Source organism: Meleagris gallopavo, chromosome 1 (genome assembly GCF_905368555.1).
Source record: "Meleagris gallopavo chromosome 1, MGAL_WU_HG_1.1, whole genome shotgun sequence".
In the NCBI taxonomy this organism is placed as follows: domain Eukaryota; kingdom Metazoa; phylum Chordata; class Aves; order Galliformes; family Phasianidae; genus Meleagris; species Meleagris gallopavo.
Window position 1 is genome coordinate 97,089,838 of NC_139404.1, and position 26,534 is coordinate 97,116,371.

The following is a 26,534-nucleotide window of genomic DNA, read 5'->3' on the forward strand; positions in this document are numbered from 1 at the left end:
CTTTATTGTTGTATAAAAGTTTCATCACTCTTACTTTAGAAAAGGTTAGCTAATAGATTCTTCTTCTTCATAAGCCCTGCTTCATCACCAGCATGGGTGCTTATTTCATGTTCGGTTGTGACCACTACTGTAACTCTTAGAAAAACAGGTATTCTCCAGTGGAATTCTTCAGTTCATGTGGAACTACCTGTGAATGTGTAGAAACTAGAATGTAAGCAGTGCATTTTAGAGCATAATAGGTAGCATCCGTAATCACAGGACACTATCGTTGCTCTTGACCTTTCTATACTTGCTTCTGCTCATAGGTTGTAGAGCAAAGGAAGGCTTGTATATGCCCCAGGTTGAGGTACTATTTTAGTCTGGATTGCTTTGTTCTCACCATGACAGCTCGCATATCAAAACTCCTGTGGGTCTAACTTCTCTTGATGATTCCTGTAGTATTTAAGAAGGAGAAGTTCAGACATCTGAATTCAAGTATCCTTTTAACATGCTGGAATGTTTGAGCTGACTGTATAAACCATAAGAACGAAATTATAAAGTGTGGTCTTAGTGTTTTTTCATACTTTCAGATTATGATAGATTTCATGGTTTAATTTGTAGGTAAGAGGGCTTTCTTTGCTCCCTAAGTGAAATTGATATTCAGTCATCCTTGTTTGGGGGAAGAAAGGCCTAAGTTGAAACTAATTTTAAAGATGCTGCTGTTAACAGAAAAATTAATTTTCCAACTTCTCCTCAGTTTCAGCTTTCTGTGAGGACAAGCCGTCCCATTTTCTATTAATGCACAATTATAATTTTTGTGTCATGAGTTCAGTATGAGAAATGTCAGAGAAAATTAAGCATGGGGAAACAGTGCAAGCTGTCTATTCAGCAGGTTGATCCATCCAGGAAAAAAAATAATCTAAACAGAGAAGGTCTTTGGGAATTGATTCATCTCTTCATGATTAGCCATTGACTTTGAACAGTTTTCTCTTCCTCCTGTAGTCTTTCAACTTCTAACACTGAAACCCAAGGCTAGAGAGCAATCTCTTTTGTGGCTATTTAGATAAACTTTGGCCTTGAGTAGGGAAGGAAAACAGTAGGGTGCCAACTCCCTGTGTACCTCTGTCTGCCACCACACCTGAAAGTCACTTTTGCATTTTCCTCTCTCTTTCTGTCTGGATGACTTGCAAAAAGCAGTTTTTGGCCCTTGAAATCAGGGTAACTAATGACCTTGTTTTTTTTCTGAAGGCTTCCTACAGCTGACAGGCAATCCTCTTGGCCCTGACTGTGCTGAGAAGTGCCTCGGTGCCCAGCTGGGGAATGCCTGGTTTAGAGGTGTAATCTGGGTGGTAACGCTCGTTTTTATTCCGGAGGGGAAAACAAGCTTTTACCACTTCCAGGAAATGTTGTGCAGAAGGTGTAAGGATCTGATTCTTTAGTTAATCTGAACTGGAGAGGAGGTAAGAATAGTGTTGTTTTCAGTTTATTCCCTGGTTAGTAACCCATCCAGCATTCTGCGCTTGTCCAAGTATAGACCCTTTCTTTGATTTCTTTGTTTACTCTCTTGTTTTTCCCTGTTGAGAAGGATATTTCTGACAGAAATAAATTAGATTTAAATAAATTTAGAAAATGGATACATGGACAGAATAGACAGGAATTATGTTAGAAAGGAACTCTCCCACATGTGGTGAAACTGTATATAAGTCCCAGTGTATGGAAACACTTGTAGAATTTGGGGCTTCTTCCTGTATTTTGGAAAAGCTAGGCACACATTCCTCTTAGAGAAGGAAACAGCTCAGGTATCATTTTTAAAGAGAAGGTGGTTTTCACCATATGTGACTTGGAAGAAACTGATCATGGTAGCTGAAGTAATACACTTAAGTGCATTTCTTTGAAAGGGCTTTCAGAAACAACAGGTATTTAAGTTTCATAAAACAGCGAGGAAGAATGACTGTTGACTGTCACGTCCTAATAAGAGCAAACTGCTGAGGTTTTCTTTGGTTTTGAGGTGGTTGGCATGGTTAGTTGTTGGAAGAGAGCAGACCACAGGAGGGGTGGACTCAAATATAGCTCAGCAGTCCTCGGGGGTTTTGTCTCCTCTACAGTAAGACTTGCCTTTCATTCTGTTTCACGTTTAATTTTGAGAAAGATAGTTTTGCTTTTCAGATGTGATTGATCTCACTGGAGATGATAAAGATGATCTTCAGAGGGCAATTGCCTTGAGTTTGGAGGAATCAAACAGGGCATTCAGGGAGACTGGAATAACAGATGAGGAACAAGCCATTAGCAGGTAAACAAACAACTTATGTAAAGCAGAAATTAAATTAAAGAGTTGGAGATTGGCCTGTATTGCTTTTTTATTTCTTCTTAATTTAACAAAGAATAACTTGTTTGTTTTCACTTGTGCTACTTATATGCCTGGCTTCAGGATGTTGCTTTAATATATTGTATGTTCTAAACTGGAAAATAGTCTATTATGTGTGGGTTAGGAGTTAATAGTATGTTTATCATGTTGATGTATTTGTTTAAATTTTGAGGAAGTGAATGGAGATTGAGGGTATGTGGTCATATTTAAGTAGGACTTAAAAAGTTTCTCTTTTATATCAGCTAACATGCAATGAAAAACAGACAAAAACATTTTTAAAAAGCTAATAAATACTCTACCCTGTTTGTTACACTGCTCATTTTATAGTAACATTTTCTTACCTCTGGTATGGCTGTGGCTTTGGGAGTGGGAGTTGTAATGCTATGGCTTGAGTACACTAAGAACAGCTGCTATATTTTTAGCCAATAAAGTATGATACTACTTTAAGAAGTAGAATTTATTAGATTTATGTGAAGTTAATGTCTTGTTTTAAAGTTTTATGAACTTAACTTTTGCAGCTTTGGAATGATGAGAGTCTGCAAGTTAACCTTGAGTAAATTTTACAATGTCTTTGTATAGTATGTATTTATATATAAATAGAGATATAATTATGAAATATTTGATACTTGGACTGAGTGTAAGGTTGTGTGTGAAGAGTGTTTTTTTTTTCATCTGTGGCTGGCCTTGTTCTCTGGAAAAAGGGCAATGATTTGATCCTAGGGTTGGAAGATTAAGTACTGCTTGCTTGTTTAAAAAAAAAAAAAAAAATTACATGGGGCAAATTTACCATGATAATTCTGTTCCTCAGTAGATTGTATTAGGCAGACAAAATGGTTAGCCATATTCTCAGAATTGGACTTAAATGGATAGAGTTATTCAGAGTCATTTTCATTTTCCTCTTGAAAAAATAATGCACTAATTCTGAGAATAAGCATTCCAACAAAGTGTGCCCTGATATTTGTGACAAAAAGCATATAGTTATTTGAATTTAGTGTTAGATATTTTTGGAAAGAAAAGTGGGATGAGAGAGATTTATATTCTCATTAATAATTGGAATAAATTTTAAAGGGTAGTTTTTTCAAGATATGCATGTGTTCAAGATAATGGAAAACATTCATTCCAGTTTTGAGCCAGAAATGCAGCTCTTATATGTTCCTTTTTGAAGGACAGAATTGTCATAATTAGGGACTTATGATTTAGCCAGACACTCAGAAATATGGACCTATTTCTGTACATGGAAGTCTTTTTTTTTTTTAACCTGCCTAAGCTTTTGACTGCTTCTGCTGTTTGCTTCATGTGTGCCTAGAAGATCTGTTTTTTTTTTTTTTCCTTTAGCCACTGTTATTCATTTCTCAGACTAAAAAGTCCTTTTTAGTCTTACCTGCTTACCCCACAACTAATTATTCAACTTAAATTATAGTGTGCTTTTTCTGTTTATAGAAGATTGTGAAGTAGCACGACTTCTTTTTCCACGCATAATGTACAAAAGCATGTAGACACTTTTCAGTTATAGAGAGAGAAAAATGTTGGTCTTTTATTTTGATGAAACTGTTAGAAAGGTCTATTTGGTGGCAAAATTGCAAACTGTGTGCCAGTTTAAGAGCTTGTTTCTACCAAAGGGTTTATGGAATACCACTTGTAACACATCTTCTATTCTTGCTGTAGTATTCTTTGGAGCATTTGTTGTACCAGTCCAGCTCCAAAAGCATACAAGAATACCCAGGAACAGGTTCAAAGCATGTCATGTCTTGAGAAAAGGGATGAGACTTCATTTCTGAATGGAAACATAGAGGAGTGTGAATGTGGGATTTTGGCAACATTAAGGTACTAGATCAATTCACTTACATGCCAGGGTACACCCTGAGTTGAAGGCAAATATTTCAAAATTGTACAAAAACAAGAAACAAATTTTTGCTCTGAACCATCAAATCAGTTTCATTAAGGGTAGAAGATTAGACTGTTCAAAAAAAATAATAGTAAGAAGAAAAAGATTTCCTAGTTAACACCCCACAGAAGAATGTTGGCATTCCAATAGAAAGCACAATATCTGTGCAGGACTTTGGAACACAAAAAGTAGAACAGCATGGTTGTAAACAAGTCAAACTGCAGCTATTTGTTGTTTTTTTTTTTTTTTTTTTTTTTCCATTTAGTTAAATAGAAACAGAAATCAAATAGGATCTCAGGAATATTTTTAATAATGCAGGATGCGTGCATACATAAATAATTTAGTTGTGGAGAAATTTGTTTCAAAGTTATTCACTCTGGTTTGGGAATCTGACTTTTGTTAAAGTTTCTGAGGGAGCCCTAATGGAATTTCTTGAATTGTGTAATTAATGTTGTAATTCCTCTATGTAATTGCCTTGTGTTGCTTAATGAGGACAGATCTGATTACTATGTAGGTGTTAAGAGGAGTGCAGCTGAAATGTCCGAGCGTCCAAAAGCTGAACATCTTATACATGACGTGTTTAGAGCTACTTACTGTTCTCCTTTTAATCTCCAAGGGAACTTTGACTTTTCAGTGTATTTACATGTATGAAAAAGCCTTTCCTATTTGTATGGTTTTTCATGGATTGAAGGAGTTTGACGCTGGCCAGATGGGGCTTTACTGGGGAAGTCAGTAAGGTGATAGGAAGGAGAAATTAGCCGACATGTGCATTGTGCCTAGAGTAGCAACCTTGTAAAAATGAAAGCCTGTACTATGAGGGCATAAGGATGCATGCAATCCCTGAGCATTTTATTATTATTTTTTTGCATGGTCATGTAAACTGATGGGGACTCTGTACTGTGCATTGTCTGTACGAATAGAAGGTGGAACTTCTATCCGTGAGGACATGTGAGGGTTGAGGTTAAGTTTATAAGAGAGATACAGTCTTTTTGCTCAGTAGCCTGCTAGTGAACTTCTCTTCAGCATGCTTAGTGAGTTTCCTCAAAGTAGTTTGGCTGAACTTTTATCCCATGGACACATTTTGTCCTTGGTTTTCTGCATTATCTAGCTAGCCCCACGCAAATGACTCTGGAAATTAGCTTAGCTATACCTAGCTTGTTACTGAGAGAAATAAACACTGCTTTCAAGTCTCATGCAAAGCCTGGCATTAACTAACCCCCATCTGAAAGTTACCCTCTGAACACGATTCCAAAATTTGGCCCTGTGAAGTTAGAGACATACCATTTGTTGCACATAGTTGATGACTCTGCTGCTGGTGACAGCTGCTGTGATCTTTTATGGTTGTAGAGAGGGTATTTCAGCTGTTTGATGAATTGCTAAATCCTCGTGCTAGCTTTCTGTAAAGTTATTCATCTTGTTGAAGAGCAAAGCATGAATAAGATATTTTGTCAAGGTAGAATCTCAAATCAGGACTTCATTGTTTCGGTTTTAGTGAATGTTATTATAAAACAGAAGAAGCATATTTACTATACTGGGAAGTGCATTTATTGATGTAGCTTTTGAGCTGATCACCTGATTCCACTTGAATATGCTCACTTTTATTTCAGTTTGTATCATAGTTATCATTGTGGCCCCCCAAAAATTTGACGTTATAGAATGTACAGCAATTGCTTATTTTCTTTGAAGACAAATAATGTTTTAGGTAAACATGAGGAAAAATGGGAATCAGCTATGTTATTAAAATGTGAAATCAGATTTGAGGGGGATCTAGAACTGAGGAAATCCCTCAGTTGCTATAATAATAAAAAATGTTAAAACATACAAGAAAGAGGTTACTGTTAGGATCATTTATCAATTGAATTGCCTAGTCTTAGTGCTCTGTAAGCAGTTTGAGAATATGTATGTTCAGAACTTTTATCTAGAAATATTATTGAAGTTGGAGGGAAAAGATGTTTGACTCTTTACATGCATTAGTATGGAAAGTATTTTGATCCTATTGAAAAATTATTCTGAATTTGTTTCAGTCTGTCAGTCATGTAGGCAGTTTTTAAGATCCCCTCGGCTTGGTTTAAACGAGAATTTGGATATTCTTACTGAAAGAGAAATTATTTTAAATACATAAGTCTTTTGATTTTAATATCCTCATCAAATAACTTTAACTCAAAGCAGAGAGATGCTGGCTGTCTGACACTTTTTGAATGAAGGATGTTTTTTTTGCCATGTTTTGTCAAGTTTTGTCCTTTCATGCTTAATTATTCTCGTATATCTTGCCAGATATCTTTTGCTAATTTCACAAGAACGTTGCTTTAAACAACAACAAAAAAATGTTACAGTTAGGAAACTGATGGCTGTGTAGTGTGAGCTTTTTCCTGCTCTTTTGCGTTTTCTATTACAGTTTATTATTTTTAATATCTGTTTTTAATAATACGTTCAAGTTGTTGTCCGTTGGGAACTTCAGTCAGAACCTAGCCTAAGCCTGTCCTTTCTTTGAGATTTAGTAAGCCCAGAACCAAAGAGGGCAATCCTTCAAGCTGCACAGACTATGTATGTGTTTGTTATACAGCTCCTGAAATGCTGTGCTTGCCAGACTTAGTAGTTCCTTAGCAGCTCAGTCTTTTGTGTATTGTTGGACGTGATCGTTAGGAATAGTAGCAGTGCTGATGTCTTCTGCCAGGGAACTTTGCTTAAGATTTTGAGACATTGTTTTAAGACCTGAATGTGTCTATTTCTGTCTTTCAATTTAGAATGCATAGTTACCACAAATTACCTTTAAGGCACTTGTCTAAGGATGTGTGCTGATATGAAAATGCTTTATTAAGTGAAGCCTGAGTTTGGGAGCATAATGCCTATCAGATCTTGTCATGTGAAATAAGGGCATTCTGTAAATGTGGCTTATAAAGTAATTATTTGCTATGGAAAGCAATTAATGCTATGGCATAAAACTGGAAATAGGTTGTCCATTTTTTGAAATTTACCTAGGTAGCTTTTGTTTCCTGTCAGTAAAATAAATATTGATGACTTTGTGCTCTATGTACCAATGAAAGCATTTATAAATGAAAGTGCAACAGTAATAGTACTGCTGAAAGTTCTTCTTGACCATTATATTGAATCAGATTCTTAAATAATTAATGACTTACAAATATGGCCTATTGTATTGATAGTTCTTGTAGTAGACTCACTCACTCACTGCAATTACTTTTCCAGAACGTAACAATTATTGTAATATATCTAACTGTAAAATAGTGTTGTTTTTGAAGCCATAAGATTGTGTGTAAATCCACTTTCAAATCAAGTTCAGTACAATCAGTTATCAAATGATACAATTAAGATGGCTGTTTTAGTAAAGAAAGTGTTTTACTACATCTCTTTTTTTGCTTTGGCTCACTTTTTTTTTTTTTTTTTTTTTTTCCCTTCCTTCTGTTCCCAAAGAGTTCTAGAAGCCAGTATTGCAGAAAATAAAGCAAGTTTAAAGAGGACGCATCCAGAGGTATGGAGTGACTCTCCAAACCCTTATGATCGGAAGCGACAAGACAACTGTCCAGTGGGATTGAAGAATGTGGGAAATACATGCTGGTTTAGTGCTGTCATTCAGGTAAGCACCACCTTTGATCAGCTCCTCATTGTATTTAACATGATGTGAGTTATCTTAAGGGAATAACTAGAGAGATCTATTTTCCTAAGAAATTTAGGGCATTGTGTGAGACATTCTTGAGTACTACTTTATTTACTGCGCATCTTTACATGCTGAAGTTTATAAAGTACTACAGCATAACCAAGTAAGGCTTCAAATTGTGAGTTTTTAATGATTTTTTTATTAAAAAGTTGTTGAAGACAAGAAGTTGAATCTTTGAAGATATTGAGTGCCTGCAGCTTGTGCTGACATCAGTGACAACTGTGAATGCCAAAAAGCATGCAAATTGGATTAGGGATGAGGAACAGACTTTTTATATTAAAAGCAACGTATGCAAGGGATAGGAAAGTGGTGGCTGACTAGGTCAGGGAAATGAGGTGCTCTCAGTCATGGAGTGCTTACTAGCATAGCTATGTGGAAGTATAGTTAAGTAAGGACAGAAGAAGAAATAACTGGTAGAGAATTAAACTTGAGAAACGGGAAAGGGAAAGGTGTGATGTGGATGCCTCTGCATTTGTTTTGAGATTTATTACTTAATAGTCAGTACATGTGCTCTTTAGTCTGTTTCTTTGTGTATGTATAGCTGGTTGCTGACTTGGAATAATTGTTTAGCTCAACTACCTATGTACTTATCACCTATCTTGTTATCAATTAGTTAGAAAAAACTTCATCTTTTAAAAAGATATAATAGGTGAGTACAGATACTGCAACTTGTCTTGTGGAGTATAATGTTCTAGTATCATATGATGCATTTTTAAATCCATATATGTTTTTGTAGATACTTTCAAAATCAACCAAAACCACAAATATCTGTGGCTCAATCTGGAATTCAGTGTTTTTTATTTTTTATTTATTTACAGTAAGCAAATTCAGCATATTTTTTCTTACTATGATTTTCAGAGGAATCAAGTGAGATGCTTAATACCCATTTTTAATAGATCACTAACCTGCCGAAGCACTTCCAGTGAGTGAATTGTTTCTATAACAATGGGTGTTGCACTTCTGGCCAAATCTATTTAGATTAGTGTTCTGCCTGACACAAATGCATGCTCACAGAGAAATACAAACAGAATAATTTACTATTCTGCTCAAAAATCAAATCAGAACCTTCAGCTGCTTTAATCTTGGGAGATTGTTTCTTGATCCTTTGCAGTTTCGGTGGATAATGCCCCTGGATTTCTCTTTTATGCACTTGTCTCCCTTCAGCATTGCAGTCTTTTTTTGTTCACAATGTCCTTTGTGTAGGAATTCTGTAGTGGTGCTTTGTACTACCTGAAGAACTGCCTCTTTTGTTTACGGATCTTGCTCTCACTAGCTTTTGCTGGTGACCTTCATGTCAGCCAGTAGACAAGACAAAAGTTGACTGCTGTTACATTTCTGAAGACTTCTGTCTTGTTTCTCTTTGGACAAGTTGTCTTTTTTTTTTTCAAGGTGACTAGTGAATAATTGTCTATATAAAACGTGTTGTAAGCTCTATCAGCCTTCTTGTCCTTCTCCAGGTGTTCTCTAGCTCTAGTAGCTGTTTTGCTGAGGGACCAGAAAAGTTATCCAGAAGCTCTGGGGGGGATATGATTTTATTGAGTAGCACAGTGGATACAGGCTCTTCAGGATGGGCAAGCAAGGATGACGAGGCATGGCATTGCCTTCCTTGGGAAAAAGCAGTTCAAATGTGCATAGTGTTTATACTGGACAAGATAAACCTGTTAAGATGAGTTTGTTGATCAAAGAGAGGATCATAACAGACTAAACAGGGTGCCATCTTCACAGAGCACCTGATCTGGTTGAGAATATGGACAAAGCCTTACTTACAGGCAGTGAAGATTTGGAAATAAAGATGGGCTATGAAGAGTTTGGAAACATTGCCCAAGCATGAAAAGGTGTCATTGGGAAAGTGAAAACTCACTTAGGTTAGTTATCCTGTCAAAGGATATCTGTGATAAAAAGAGCTTTTTCTTTTTTCTTGTACTAAAGCTGAACCAGGAGAACTTCGGGCTATTCCTGAATATGTAAGTTGACTTAGTGATAGCAGGCTCATATAAGGTTGAGATATTCTGTGTCTGCTCTGCTTCACTTCACCAACAAGGTCTCTCAGCTCCCCGTGCCTAGCTGTGGGTGATGAATTATAAACAGTGGATGAGAACTGAGTCAGAGGTTACATGAAGCTAGCTGGGCCCATGTAAGTCCGTTGGATCCACTTAGCTCTGTTCAGTGGAGCTAAGAGAAGAGGGCAAAGTCTTAGCAAGGCTGCTGTCATTGAGAGTATGAGAAATTTCCAGTAACTGGAGAAAGGCAAAATTCTCAACCTTGGAGTGTTGGCATGGTCGGCCTTTGCTGACCGGTGAAAAGTTGGAGCTAGGCTTTTCACAGCAGTGCATGTTGGGAGGACTTAATGAAGTTCAGGAAGGCCAAGTGCAAATTCCTTTGCCTGAGTGGAGGCAATCCCTAACATTACTACAGTTTCAGTGATGACTAGGTTGAGAATGGTCCTCTAGAGAAGGAATTGGGGTTACTGGTGAACAAAATATTTGACATAAGCCTGCAGCCAGAAAGCCAATTGCATCCTGGATTGCATCAAAGGAATTGTAGACAGCAGGTCAAAGGAGGTGATTCTCCCCCTCTTTTGGGATAGGCTGCCAGTGTTGGAGTTCTTTGGCTGAAAGAGGAAAAGGCTCCAGGGAGACCTTGTAGCGACCCTTCCAGTGTGTAAAAGGGACCTACAAGAGAGGTAAGGAAGGACTCTTTAGCAGAATGTGTAGTTACAGGATAAGGAGTATTGGTTTTAAACTTAAAGGGAGTAGATTTAGATTACAGAAATTCTTTACTGTGAGAGTGGCGAGACACTGAAATGGATAGTTGAATAATAGTTAGCTTGGAGACCATAATTTTCTATAACATTCAGAGTTGTTTTCCACCATGTACCTCACTGTATATTTACATGTGTTGAATTTTGATATCTTACTGTCTAGTTACTCAGTCTCATATGATCCTTCTGTCAGTTCATAGAATCATCTATGTTTGAAAAGACTTAAGATCAAGTCCAGCTGTTAACCTTGTGCTTCCTCTAAACCTTGTCTCTAAGCACCATAAGCACCACATTTATACATCTTTTAAATGCTTTCAAGGATGGTGATTCAACTATGTAGGTTGCTCTGAAAGCAGTGCCTCTTATTTCCATGGGAACTATGGCAGACAGAAAGAGAGCAAAAACACTATTTGATAGAAGAAATTCTCAGCTACAAAACACTATTTTATTTTTTTTTTTTTAAGATAGTCACCATCACTAGCTGTGCATTTTTGTCAGTGATGAGCAGGAGCTGGCATGCTCTGCTCGTAAAAATCTGCATGGCTGTCTGTAATGTGGCTTGTCATTCAAGTCATTCTTGCCCTGCTGAAATGCATCATCCACTGCCTCACTGTGCTCACATCCATTATTTGGTCTTCATAAACGTTCAGTAAGTATTGATGAATTTTATTTGCTGCAATTCTTTCTGCATGGAGGAATCCGCCTTTGTTTCAGCAGCCTATTCCAATGCTTCGCAACCCTTTCACTGAAGACTTTTTTTTCCCCTCCTATTCAGCCTAACCTTCCCTGGTGCAACCTGAGGTAATTTCATCTTATCCCATTGCTTATTGCAGTTGCGAAGAGACCGGCCCCCACCTTCTTGCAGACTCTTTTGAGACAGTTACAGAGAGCAGCAATATCTCCCCTCAGCCTCTCTTTCTCTAGGCTAAACAACTCTAGTTCTCCCACCTGCTCCTCCTTTTCTCTAGACTCTTTACCAACTTAATTGCCTTTCTTTAGACATACTCCAGGAACTCAATGTTTCTCTTACGATGAGGTTCCCAAACTGAAGAGATTTGAGAGGTAGCCTCATCAGAGCTAAGTATAGGGAGACTGTCCCTTCCCTAGTCCTGCTGATGTTGTTTCTGTATTTGTTCTCCCTTCCATCTCCCTCACCACCTAAGCGAGTTTTTTCCTGTTCTTAGACCTTTAAGTGTCTAATAAATTATCATGTTTGAATTTTCTGTTTTCCTGGGATCTTTTGAAACATTACTCCTCTCTGTTCCTTTCCCTGTTCCCTCTCATTCATAGGTCTTTTTTTTTTTTTTCAGTAGCAGAAATGTCTTGGTGCTATTATAGAGGAGCATTTTATTTCAGTAAAGGTCTTTGCAGAGGTAATACGATTTGGCATTTTACCTTCTCTGTTATGGAATGTAAAATCTGATTACACAACAGTTCAGACTCTCAAGACTACTGATTTTTTTTGTGAATTTCTATTTTCATAAAACATGTTCTTTCTTAATAGGAGACTGCAGATTTTTAAAGAAATATTTTAAAGGAAATTTGAATTTTAATTAGTCAACCATTGAGATAAGGACAAGGGGATAGGGAACATAAAAGCTCTAGACCTATGATCTCGTGTTATTTATACCTGACATGGAACTTTGAAAATTGGTTATGAAGAGGACTAGCTAGTTCCTATGGTCATCATCCACATTATATGAATTGGGAATTATACTGGTTTGGCCCTAATTAGATCCATAGAATGTAATTCAAGTAAATCATTGAAAGATTTATAACTTCAATTGGTTGAAAGTTTAAGTTATTAATATTGTCTGTCAGCAAGAAGGACTTGTGTTTCAAACAGCCACCCCACGAAATTTAATGCACGTTAATTTAGAGCATTAGCTAATACCATATTTATTTATCCACAGGGACAAATTGACTCCTTGGGTTGCATTGACTGTGTAGAAATATTTTCAGGCTTTCTTTAGGAGTCTTTTGAAACTTGACACATCACAAAGGTCAACAATATCTAAATGTTAACTACTGTCAATCACAATGACATATTGTGTAATACAATCTAAAACTAAATTGCGAAGAAAAAGGATCCTTCTATTTCAGACCTGCTTGTTTAAAAAGGAATATGCTTTTGACATGTTGACAGTTTCCTTATGCAATGTATGTTGTTTTTATAGCCACCAGTTAGATAACTTAGTGAAATGCAGTGCTCAGTGGCTTGTTGTATTTGCGTTAATAGCATGAAATACCTTAAAATACATTTGCAGTGAGTGACAGCAAACACTAACAAGTTTTAAACATTTCTAGAAATACTGACTTTTATTTATGTGTTAAAGAAAGATGTGTACATGGAAGTCATTTTCTTTCTTAGGGAAAAGGGAAGTCTCTCCAAAAACAAAACTTTATTTTCAACAGCTACGTTCAATATCTCTAGAATCAACGTTAATATTTTTCTTGAGTGTCTGTCCTGCTGTTGAAAACTTAATAATAACTTGAGTTGAGAGAATTGTGTTCAGGAAAATATATCAAAGCAAAACTGTATTAAAGCATGTTCAATTCTTTCTTATCTGCCAGTAAACTAATCAAGTCCCTAAACAATTTCCTCCATCCTTTTGGCTTTCAATAAACATAAATTTTTGAAGAATTAACCCGTACATACTTGATACTGTTTAGGTAGATGAATGTTTATTGAGCCTGTCCAACTGTCTCTTTTTTTTATTTTTTATCGTCGTGCTAAGCATGAATGAATTGCTTGCAGGACTTAAGAAGTAGTAGTAGTAGTAGAACTCATAGGATGCATGCTTTACTGAGAGTGTTGTCTTGCGGGCTTGCTTCTTGTGCACATTGTTGCCAAGATTGTGTATTTTAAGACACAATTTCTGTCATGTGCTAGAGGTGTTTACCCTTTGAAAAAGGTGTCACAGCAGTTGTATCAAGTGGCTGACTGTTGAGTGAATGCCATGCAGTCAGTGCCCTAATACAAAGTTCTGATGGAAGGAAGAAAGGGTGTGTATGGAAGCACATGAAAATTGTGCTGTAGATGCTGTTCTATTTCTGTCATCCCTTGTCCCATATTTAAAGTAGTAGGTGCAGTGTTTATTTGGGACTCCCAACTTCCTGAGTGCTTATTTGGATCGTAGTTCCCCACGTTAGCAAATGAGTTATCTCAACGCGACAAGTGGGATTTGATGTCTCCGTGCCCTCTTCTATGGGAGCCTTTCAGAGTCTAGTTAGTCTTTCAAAAATATGACACTAATATATTTTTTCCCTCCTTTAAACTGCATAGCAAGTATTAACCTATAGTCCTTAAAAGCATAATTCTCCCTGGCTGCCCTTTAACTATTATTTTCAGACTTCTTAACAGTACTTTAGGTGTTCCACTCTTGTTTTCTGTTTAGGAGAAAGCTTTCTTCTTTCCTAATGCCAGTGCATTTGGGGCTCGGCTCTCTTTGCATCCTAAGCATTTAGTTCTTGGAAGAAGGAAGACTTCTCAGTCTTGACTGTGAATCAAGTAAATGTTTTCTTTGTGGTTGGTGGCTCAGCTACCATTCTTACTATGTTTGAAGCAGTTTCCAATGTGAATCTAATTTTTGAATTGTTTTGTTTTTCCTATTGGTCACATTGAATTAAGTAGATTGTGATGGATCACAGAATGGCCAGGGTTGGAAAGGACCTCAAGGATCATGCATCTCCAACCCCCCTGTCACAAGCAGGGCCACCAACCTCCCCATTTTATACTAGACCAGGCTGCCCAGGGCCCCATCCAATCTGGCCTTGAACACCTCTAGGGACAGGGCATCCACAACCTCTCTGGGCAGCCTGTTCCAGCACCTCACCATTCTCTCTGTAAAGAACTTCCCCCTGACATCCAACCTAAATCTTTCCTCCCTCAACTTAAAACCATTCCCCCTTGTCCTGCAGTTATCAACCCTTTTAAAAGAGTTGACTCCCCTCCTGTTTGTAGGCTCCCTTTAGGTACTGAAAGGCTGCAATGAGGTCACTCTGCAGCCTTCTTTTCTCCAGACTGAACAAGGCCAGCTCCCTCAGCCTGTCTTTGTAGGGGAGGTGCTCCAGTCCCCTGATCATCTTTGTGGCCCTCCTCTGGACCCTCTCCAACAGCTCCCTGTCTTTCTTGTACTGGGGGCTCCAGATATGGCCTCATAAGAGCAGAGTAGAGAGGGACAGTCGCCTCCCTTTCCTTCCTGGCCACCCCTCTTCTGAGGATGATACCAAAAAGCATATTATTATGTAAAAGAGTTGCTTATATGCTCATTGTAGAAAACTCTTGCTTTCCTGGGCATGTAATGGAAGACTGGGTCCTGAAGAGCTTTCAGTCTGCAATCTCTGAGTTGCAGTTGTCATAATATTTTATTTCCTCTGTTTTGTCTGTGAAACAGCTGAGGTGGAAATGGATGGAGAATATGGTTTAAGCTGTTCTGTGGTTTCACAGACAGAGCAATAAGGATGTTGGGAGTCTAGGTTCTCTGTTTCCTTCCACTACTACTATTGTTACACTGCTGAGTAAAAACCTACCTTTCAAGTTTCTTTCAAGTTCAGACATGCTGTGACCCTTTCATATGGGATATTCCTTTTCTTACTTTTTGTTTTTATCTGTGGCCCCAGTTTTCTCTTGTTAGTGCTGTGATTTTTCAAACTTCCTTTATATTTAGTATATAATGTGAAATCTGTTTTGTGAAGTATTGGAAAGCGTTAATGGATGATGGCTTTAACTTTGATTAATACAGGATTAATGAAAATGAGGCATATGGAACAGAAGTGCTGTGAGCCTTTCTGCAGTTTCTAGATTCAGTAGGATATAAAGGCTTGAAATTGCTTAGGTGTATTGTTTACTTTAAGCAAGAACTTCAAAACTGTAACCATATTAGGAAAAGTTGGCTGTTACTTTATGTCCTAACAGAGTGTTTTTTCTTGCTTTGAACATGTAACAGAGGAGTGGTTGAATGGCATTTCTTATTATGTGCCAAGGCACAAGTATAAGATGAGTTATTCTGCAAGCATCTCAGATCATGCTTATCTGTCTTCTGAATTACAGTTGTGTTCTGAATTTGTTGCTTTAAATGAGTAAACATTCTCTAACAGCAGGCCAGTAATACTATGGTGAGCTGTTGATTTAAAATGTTGATTTAACCCAAGTGTGCAAAATTTCTTAGGTTAGTCTGACTCTCTGGATCAAACAGTACAAAAACTGTTTTCCCTCTTCTTCCATGTTATAGCAAAGCCTTGTAGAAAACAAAACATGACAGCTTAAAGCTGGTTTTCAGCAGTTTGGAATGCTGAGCTGTTGAACATTTATGAATAAATACGCTTTTTGTGGTACTTTCCAAAGCTTTGAAGATCTATGATTGTGTGTCTCTGTGACTTGAAAATTCTGAGTTTTCTCCTGACTCCACTGTGCAAGTGGAGTTGTTCTGCACAAATTCAACTGCAAGATTTCCCTCTTCTTCCTTACATGCAATTTTCTGAAGAACACGTGGATTTCCACGAAAGCTTTTGATTGTGCCAAATTATCAATGCACAGGAAAAAAAAAAGCAACATCGAGATTATGCTCAGGGTGATTTCTTCATTTTGTAAAGTCTTTTTCTTTAAATGGTAGAAGACAGTACATGGGGCTACTAAGTGCCTAGGAGGAAAATATACTTAAAATTCTCTTTCATTTTTAACGTTATTTTCTACATCATAAGTAAAATAGATATAATTTTATATGCAAATAAATATAGTAGTCAATTTCATTTTAGTGTAAGCATTATTCTTCATATATACTCTGATTCACATTGTACTGTGTTTGCTGAATGTTTTCTGATGTGTGATATGTGTATCAGCTTACATACAGGACCGATGACCTGCCATTAGTCACTATTCCAATAAACAGGATTTATCACTTACCGTGATTAAGACATGAATAAATGGAGTAACAAGCAGCTCCAGTGTAAGTTAAAGGGATGTGCTGGGTGGGTAGGAGCGCAGTGCATAAACAGAACGGTTCAGTGGCAACGAACAATCCTGTTCATGGAATTCTGTTGCCGAAAGAGTAGATTTAAGAATATGAACCATAAAGTAAAGTGTATCACTGAATACAAAAGGTGAGGAAGGCCTTAAAGATAAGAGAGAAACAGTGCTGCTGAATTAGTGGTGTAGAGTCCAAAAGACTTGAGGTTTGGAAATAAGTGAATTTATAACCAGTGAAGTTGCTTGTGTTTTTGCAGTATGGCATTAATGTTCACTCTTCGCTCTGTAGGAGTGCTAAATCACTGATAAGCATAAGTGCAATAGCATTTTATTTCTGAACCCTTAACACTTCAAATATCAGTAATTACTAAGTTTAAGCATATGCTAATATGTGCAGTTGTTAGCATATACTCCATATTGTGCTGCGTTTTTGTAACGTAGGTTATCAGCATGACTGAGAAAGTTAATCCTAATAATGTCCAGCTGACCCCACTAATACTAGCTCTGTGTACAGTAAAACACCAAAAATTGTTTATAAAGTAAAGCAGGAATGGAAGTCGAATTTGTCATGGCGGCCAAGGCAAACTACTAAGAATGATGTGATTTAAGCAGAACTCCTTCTGCTCTTTGCTTTTAGAACAATAATACTGTTATATTAATAATAATTCATGCTTGAAGATTGTTCTGTTCTTCCTATACAGAATGAAGGTACATATGATCTCTTCTTTGTGGCTTTAAAATCTGAATAAACATAAAATCAGAAATGCACAAAAAGGCCCAAGATGACTAAATGTTATTTTAGTGAATGAGTATTTTAGTGTGTTAATGCATATGTAAACTTTTGTCTTACACAAAATCATATTTTACCTAAGTGCCAGTACCTGAAGCAATTCATTATAGAATTGCTGTATGAATGCACGCTTCTTTCCCTCTGCCTAAGACTTGCTTTTTAAGCTGTACTAATAAGACATCTTTTGATTTTTGGCTTATAGCAAAATAAGCAAATTAAGTTCTTAATTTTCTTTGCCAGAATTCAAGTTTGTTTTTCTCGTCTTAAATCTTAAGCCTTAACACTACTTTGGACAAATTCCTTGCTAGTATTTGCTGCAGACATGTTGGTATTGCTACTCACACATACACTAGTGATTATATTCTTGTCCATTTTAAATCCAGTTCTCTTTGGTAAAAGGGAGCCTATAAAATAGCATGCCACAAGAATGGAAATTGCACAGCTCTTCTTGAGGCTGTTGGAAGAGAAACCTCAGTGATGACCGCATTTTACAAAAGTCTGTGCTATCCCAGCTTTCTGCCTCTGCATATGTCCTGTTTTGTTGGCTAAGCTTTTTTAGTAACCAAGATATTTTCTTTTTCTTGCTTATATCTTTAGGAAGAGTTTCGGTTTTCTTCAGCCATTATCACACTGATCAAGTGTGTTCATTCTACTTAAACATCATTACTGATATTCTGTAAAATGAAGATGTTCTTGGCATCCTGCAAATTGGTTTAGAATTAGTAGTCTGAGTCTCTTCAATATGAGCTTCACAGAATAATTTGAAGGTTCTTCCTTCTGACCTTAATCTTTGTAATGAATAAAAAGATGGCTGTGTTCGTTGTATTAGAAAGTTGTATGTTTTCATGTAAACTTTAGAAAGGTACTCAGTATTAAAAAATCATCAGCTTTTGCTCAGAAATCTTAGCTTCTTTGTCCTCTGATGGAAACAAATACAAAATTTCTAATCAAGGAAAACAATGTGTGCGTGTCCCAGAAATAGCTGGTTTTAGTGCCCTGTGCTTACAGATATTACAAGAATTGGTTAGGGAGTGCCTGTCCTAAGATACGTGTAACAACTTGGTAAGTTTTCTTTTATCTAGATGCAGTATTACTGTTTTCCTACTCTACGAGTATGTTTGATGGCAATACCTTTACTATTTTGGGACTCTCTTGGCAGCTGTTAATGATCTCTGTTGCATACTAAGCTTTTATGGATTTAATATGCTAATTTATATTTTTGCAGTATTAATGTAACATCACAGTACTTGAATGTTAAGAACTAATCCATTATTCTGCCAAGCTAAATTCTGCCAAGGTCCTTATTTTGATAATCCTAGACATTAAGAGGGAAAAAGGGGGATAGACAGGATGTTTTAAGTGAAACTAAGGCTGCTTATTTTCTGAAACCGTTGGACTCCATGTAACTAGGTTACACGTTACTCAGAAAAGTGAATGTTTCTAATATCTTATATTCTTGAAGCTGCAACTACCAAATTCACACTGACATGACAGAAAATATGTAGGTTGCCCTGAAAACAATGTCTCCTATTTATTTTCATCGGAACTACAATATGGGATACAAAGAGCACAATAACACTATTTGATAGAGCAAATTCTCTGCTACAAAACACTGTTTTTCAACACAGTCACCATCATTAGGTGATTTGTGTGGATGAGCTGATCAAGTTGCTCTTTATTTTGTGGTGTGGCAGCTGTACATGGCTGTTTGGAACATAGCTTGTCTTTCATGTTGCTGTTGCCTCTGCTGAAACACACCAATCACTGCCTCACTGTGCTCACATCTGCTATTTGGTTTCCCCAAACATTCAGCAAGTGTTGATGAATGTCACAGGAGCAATTTTTTCTGCATGGAGGAATTTACTGACACACCTTTGCTTTATACGTGCTTCCATCTCAGATGCCATTCTGTCAGACTGCCCGGTGCTGCCGTGTGTTGCATACAACAAAAGGTAATGGAATACTGGTGGGAAGGTTCAGCCTCTCCTGCCATACCACCAACATCTACCTCAGACATCATGGACCAATGTAATAAAACAAGAAATGTTACTTTTGGAGCAGCCTTTGTATGTCCACATCACTACCTATATCAAGACAGCCACAGACATTCTGCTGCCATTCAGGACTGTTAGTTTGAACTCCCTGAATTAACACACTTTTTTTTTTTTGTTCATTTGCACTTTCTGTTATTCTTTTCTTCTGTCCCAGAACAGACACAGTAAAAGACAGTACTCTAAAAATCTTGATTTTCATGGTAATTTTAACTGATACTACTGTCTCCCATATCTGTGTGCCTAGCTGTGGGAGAACTACTTTTGAACAGTGGATGAGGACTGAGCCAGAGGTTACTTGGCCCATGCAAGTCAGTGGGATGGTCAGCTTTAGCTTGGTGAAGTTATCAGAAGGAGGTGGGTTGGGAGGCTCAGTTTATATTCTTGAGGGCAGAGTTGCTGTTCAGAGAGACCTCTTCAGTGTGCAGGAATGGTCTGAAAGGAACATTATGAGTTATCAAGGACAAATGCAAATACATGTTCCCAGGAAAGAGGAAGTCTCTGTGCCTGTACTAGCTGGAGAGCAGCTCTGCTGGAAAGCCCTCATGGTTCCAGGCCATCAGCAAGCTGAGTGGGAGCCTGCCGTGGGAGCCTGCCCTGGCAGCAAGGAAGGTCAGCAGCATCCTGGTCCATAGGAGCAAAAGCACAGGCGGTAGATCTAGAGTAAGGATTGTGCCTCGATATTCATAGTGCTCTGATTTGGACCCACGTACAAGAAGGTCACTGACATGATGAGGTGAGCTCAGTGAGCTGGTTAGGGACTGAAGCGCTCCTGTGAGGGGCAGGGAGGACTTGTGGGAGGACCTCGTACCTATGGGAAGGCCATTGCCCGCTTGGAACAGCAGTGCATGTTGGGAGGATGTGAATCGAAATTTTTCAGTTGGGGCAGGAGATTCATTGTGGATGTAAGAAGCACTTTTCTCCACGAGGAGAGACTGACGGTGGAGAAGGCTGTCCAGAGAAACTTGTGTGGGCTCTACTGCACTTCAAAGACTGCAGCTCAGCATGGCCATATCACCATTCCCTCCCCCATGGGTGAGACAGCAGAGAGAATGGGAAACAAGGCAGAACTCATGAGAGAAAAAATATTTGCTAAGACAGACAAGGAAAGTGGAAACAAAAAAGCAGTGATAACAGTATATATGGCTCACTGCAATTACTACCTGCTGTCTTGACACCCAGTGCCAGCACGATGCCTGGCAGCACCACAGGGTCTCACCCTGCCAACCAATACTCTCAACCCACAAGCAGTGCTGCTCCCAGCCAGCGTTATGGCCTGCCGTGTGGTGCCACGTGGTATGAAGTGATCCCTGTCCTCATTCTGGCCCCACCTTCTTGTCTGTGCCATTATGGCGGTGGCCCTGCCCCAACAAGTGTCCTGGTCCAGCCCCAGACATGCATGTATCACTCAGCAACAAACAAATGGTGTATGCTTGACACTGTTCTGGATGAAACTGTGACATGCTGCTTAGAGTAAGAGGTTGTACAGGGTGATTTTCATGGGTGCCTTTCAATCCTAATATTTCTGTAGTTCTACTGTACAATTAGGGATATTTAAATGCAACAAGGAATTTATGTTCAGTTAATGTAATTAAGTGTAAGATTTATTATTATTTTTTAACTCCTGTGAATGTTAAATATCAGTCTTGAGAGAATCCTTGAGCTCTGTTTTCCTGATGAAATCCTATAGGAGAGTAAAATAATTGAGAGATCCTAAAAGTTTAAATACACTGGAGGAAATAAAAAGCATCAACCTTTAGAGGAATTTTTACTGCATGCGTTACTTTTGTAAATGGTCTTATTTATTTTCCATTGAGGCCAATAGATATGAAATATCCTCCTTTTAGATCAGGCATGTTTTCTTCTACCAAGATTCCTTCAGACCTGAAGCCTCCAGCACAAGAAAGATGTGGAGCTGTTAGAGTGGATCCAGAGGAGGGCCACAAAGATGATCAGAGGACTGGAGCATCTCTCTTCTGAAGGAGGAGAGAAGGCTCTGGGGAGACCTCATTGTGGCCTTCCACTGCTTGAAGAGAGCTTGTAAGTGGGAGAGGGACTGATTTTTTTACACAATCTGATAGTGATAGGACGGGGGAAATGGCTTTATTCTAAAAGAGGGGAGATATCAGGGGAAATTTTTCACTGAGAGGGTGCTGAGGTACTGGAACAGGCTACCCAGAAAAGCTATGGATGCCCCATCCCTGGAGGCATTCAAGGCCAGGTTGGATGGGATTCTGGGCAACCTGATCTGGTGGGGGGGCAGCCCTGCCCAAAGCAGGAGGGTTGGGGCTGGGTGGGCTTTAAGATTCCCTCCCAACTAACTATTCTATGATTCTGTAATACTGCTGCAAGGAAGATTTAGGTGAGCTCTTTTGTAAGTTCTTTTCTGAAGTACTTACTGCACAAAAACTAGTTGGTTTTGGGCATGCTGAGACTGTACGCTTGGAAGTTCTCTTTTACTAAATACAGAGAAATTTCCTGAAGTTGATATAGCTTGGCATAAAAGAACTAGGACGTGAGGCTGTCCTGTTAGCATTAGCACTGTGGGCAGTGAATTACTGTACGAGTGTTTTGCTGCATCTCGGAACAGACATGCACAGTGTATCATGTAAAACTAGCTTCTGTTTCTTAAGAGAAGTTTAGTAACTCAATACCTTTAAGAAATCCCCTAAATAATTTTGAATGGGATAAAGCTAAAGAAAAGAATGTATCAGTCCTTAATTATCTTCAACTGTTTTCAGAAAAAGATTAGTTCAGCTTACTAGAGCTGTATGTTCACAGCTGAGAATTCTGGGTTAAAGATGAAAGAAATGTGAATCAAGTGCCAGGCAAAAATGATAAACTTTGGTACGATTTTCTGTGCTTGGCACTTTGATAGCACTTAGGTTAGTCATAGAGGAGGTCAATCTTTGGTCATTATATTTCAACAGCTGTTTTGTTTTGTACGTAAGACATTGCTATGTTTTAGTTGATGAAGAGCCCATCAGTGGAATGCTGTTACATCATAAGACATAACTTCAATTAGTATGAACCTCTAGAATGTCACTTAAATTAAATATTAACATTTTCTTTGCTTTGAGTAAGTAAATAAAGAACTCTGTTTTAATCTTCCTTCTCTATGAGGAAGGATAAAATGGGAGCCTGTATTCTGAACGTTAGAACAGAAGGGAAAAAAAGGAAAAACTTGCCTACTTGATTGTATTGGTTTAACAAGATCAGGAAAGTATTTTCTTGGTGGTTTAGCAGGAGTATTTTTTTTTGTTGTTTTTAATTCTAGAAACATTGGGAAGGACAACATCTGTAGACTTCTGACTTTGGAGATGCTCTATAGTCTGGTGTATGGGAAATATCAAATTCAGAAAAGGCTCTTTTATGGGGAGAGTTGGGAGTGCTGCAACTTCTCATAAATTCATCTTTTCCTTGTTTCAAAACGTTTTAAATTCTTAGAATAGACCCAGTGGATCTTCATAGTATCTGTTTTAGTTTCTTTGCATTATGGAGTTGAAATCCTGTGAAATCCAGTGCGGTCTGTGACATATGTTTTCACCTGTGTTGGGCAAGTTGCATGATCAAAGTCAACTGCTGGTGTAGGCAAGCTCTGCCTTTCCAAAATAAGTAGCTAATATGTGAACAGGGAAAAAAAAACAACAATGATATAGATTGTACAAACAGAAGTGACGAATAAAGTTAGATGAATAAGAGAGTCTTTCCTGCATTTCTCTGAGCATACATAGATAAACTAAATCCTTTTTGTAACCCTTTCTTCATCAAAATGCTGGTCTATTGTAATGAAGTGATATTATTAAGCCTAAATTACTTTTAAAAAACTCTAGAACTTCAACTTTGACTGAAGAAGTTCCTTCCTGTACTGAAAAGCAAGGATGCAGCTACATAAGTGTTGAGGACGTTAATTTTCAGCCACTGCTTTGAACTTTTATTCTTGCAATCAAAAGTCTTGTTCTTATACTTTCTTTGTTCTAGGTTCTGTACTGCAGTATTATGTTCTTTGTAGGTGTGCCCATAGAAACCTGTTCTCATGTCCTATTGTTCATAAAATAACAGCAGTTTCTGTCAAGTTGCATAGCCCAGTTTCCTTACTCTAATGTGCATTATTCATATCCTTCAGTAATGGGAAGAATTTATAGAATGCAAATATTATAAATAATTGCAAGTGGGTTTACGTTATGTGTACAAAGATATAGCCACTCTCCACTGAGGAAGTAAATTATAGAGGAGCTACAAAACAAATTTCCCATGGCCAAACAAGCGTTCATTTTAATTTGAAAATTAATGGCTTTGCGATTAAAAAAATACTTGTTGTAGAAAAGTAATTTCTTCTACCTATCATACATCGTTCTTGTTCCATTCACATGGTTGTTAAGATGTTTTTAAATTATACTGTGGACTTGTTTTTTTGTTTGTTTGTTTGTTTTTTGGTAAAAATAATTGTATAATGTTGAAAATATGTTTTACCAAATTAAGTGAAATAATACAGCTTCTGAAATTAAACTGTAGAGTTGTATATGTTTAGTATTTATATGTTTAGTATTGATTTTATTGAGAATTTTTTAGAGTTTTCAGAAGTGCTTTAACACTTTTTTTCTTTTCCTTTTCAGTCATTATTTAACCTACTGGAGTTTCGAAGGCTAGTTTTGAATTTCAATCCTCCTGCGAATGCTCAAGACTTACCCCGAAACCAAAAGGTAAATTAGGAACTGACTTCCCCTAGTGGTTAATGAGGACATTTCTCTCTTGTAATTGAATTTTGTACTGCTCTGCAGCTCAAATTAGCACGTTTTATAGATGCCAATTAACACTGCTCTGAGCTTTCTATAACGGATCTTACCTAAAACATGTTGGCTAGGTGATAGAGTAGTACTTTCTTAACATCCTGGCCTATAGAATTTGCTTAGCATGTATGCTAAGTATAGTATGCTGTTTAGACTTGATTTGTTGAACGGGCTTTTCTGATAGTGGTAGCACTGATGTGGAAGTAGTTTGTATGAACAAATATGTTTTATTCTGATCCTCTCGCACTGTAGGTATGGGCATACTTTTGGGTTACTCCGCATAGTTTTGATCAGTGTAGTTTTACCTGTAACGTTACTGTTGACAAGGAGTGTGTGTTAATTATTTGCAATTCAAGATCTGAGAATAAGCCTTTGATTATTAGTTGGCCTCTTCTAGCCTTTTAGCAAGGTGATAGTAAACGTAAATTCTCCAGTGTTCATTGTGGTATTTGTATAGAACTGGAGAGTAGAGAGGTTGGCTCAGATTTCTTGTAATTTCAGACTAATGTGGAGGAATGGTCATGAACTGAGGGACAAAATAGACCAAGTTATTTTCCTTTAGAGGATATCCTCTGAGGAAAGATGCATGGGAACACAATGAATTCTGTGTTACACATTCTTTTATAAGGAAGAAATGGGAAGAGGAAGTTGCTGTATGTTATATAAAAGCATCTAGGATCCTAATTTTCAGCAGTGCAGAGCAGTGGATTTTTTGCATATCCTGAAATAAGACTATTGTCTTTTGCCCATTTCCTTAAGATTTTTCAAAGAGAGTGCGTTGACAGCCTGGCTTAAAGTTGTTTGGCATTGGAGGATTGACTGGAATGTTCACTAGGAAAAAAACAGCTGCAATTTGAAAAGCAAAAGAAAGCAAATAGAGATGGTGTCCATTTTCTAAACCTTTAGGTATGCACCATAAAAGGGAAGCTGCGTGTCCAGTCAGAACTGTATAATCCTCCCTTCCACTCCCTCCCCCTCTGCTTAAAGAGCAAGTTGTCACTTGTTTTCTTTAGGAAAAAATGTTTGCATTAAATAATGAGATTCTGTAAGAGTACAGCATCGATAGAGTTAGGAGCATATCACAAGAGGATGACAGATTGGTATGTTCTAGTAAGAAGGACAGGATAAAATCATGCTTTGCTCCAACAAGGCAGTTCACAGGTAAGAGATGATAATGACAAGCTGTTGTCTTTGAGAAATGTCTTACTCAAGCATTGCCACTAGCAGCCATATTCATTTAGCAATTCTAAAGTGCTATTTCTTAGAAATTCTTATCATTACAAACATGTAATGATTGTATGAGATGATGAGACAGCAAATTGTAGGATTTATGTAGGAACCTTGCTTTCTTGCAAGCCTACTAGTAAGAATCTCTGGCAGTAATTCATATCCTCTCCTATGTTTAAACTTAATTGAGATTCCAGAGTGGAATTGTAATTAATCCATATAATTGTATCTCATACCTGAAGTTGAAAAACGATTGTATTAGCATGAAAATATTTTGAGAGGAGAAATAACAAGAATAAAAAAAGCCCTGGGATTTACTTCTGTCTGCTTACTTGTTTTAACAAATATTTTTACCTACTGTGGTGGTGTTTGTTTGTTTATTTGTTTTGTAGGTGGTGGTGGTTTCTTCTTGTTTTATGTGCGTATGTGTGGTGTGTTGTTTATTTCCCGTCCCCCCATCTAGTATTAAATCTTGGATGTGACTGATATTCCTTGCTCATAGAACAAGTTTTAATAAACTCAGCTTTGGTTCTGGTTGACGGAAAGTAGAGTTTAATGCTAGGATTGTAACAGTGTCGTGGTATAGAATTAAAGCGTGTGGTTGCTCTTCAGTGCACAGTGAAGTGTTTCTGTGATCTATTATCAATATATTGAATTCAAATTCAAATGCAAAAATTTCTATCCAGAAATCATTGGTAAAAATTGTGACATAACAAATAAAACTACTACCACCACCACAAAAACAGCAAAACCCACACGCTCTTACTTCAGCTGATTGAACTTTGCTTTTCTTGACTTTTAAACTTCAATATACACTTAAAATCTCAAATCAACTTTTCTTCCTTTCTGAAATTCATTCTTTTTCATTAGTGTGTCAGTCAGCTTCTTCCTGTGGAACAAAATATGATTCTCTGTAGTTATTGCATCCTATATTCTTTCCCAGGTATCTGTTCATATGAAAGCATGAGGTATTTTTTGCTGTAATCAAGGAAGCCACAAACATATTTGATGTAGAGTAGATCTTCAAGAAATGTTCAGATATTAT

The 26,534-nt window shown here is 37.5% G+C and overlaps 1 protein-coding gene across 3 annotated transcripts in view; it reads left to right on the forward strand.

The window, feature by feature from the left end:
- The window catches only part of USP25 (ubiquitin specific peptidase 25), a 91,644-nt gene that overhangs the window by 27,195 nt on the left and 37,915 nt on the right, over positions 1 to 26,534 (forward strand). For 2 of the 3 annotated variants that reach the window (XM_085241292.1, XM_085241298.1), the window contains exons 4-6: positions 2,146 to 2,269; positions 7,659 to 7,821; positions 24,089 to 24,175. In XM_085241292.1, the coding sequence (XP_085097418.1) occupies positions 2,146 to 2,269; positions 7,659 to 7,821; positions 24,089 to 24,175 (374 nt within the window). The remainder of the gene's footprint in view (positions 1 to 2,145; positions 2,270 to 7,658; positions 7,822 to 24,088; positions 24,176 to 26,534) is intronic. The other variant, XM_085241301.1, reaches the window with a different exon arrangement.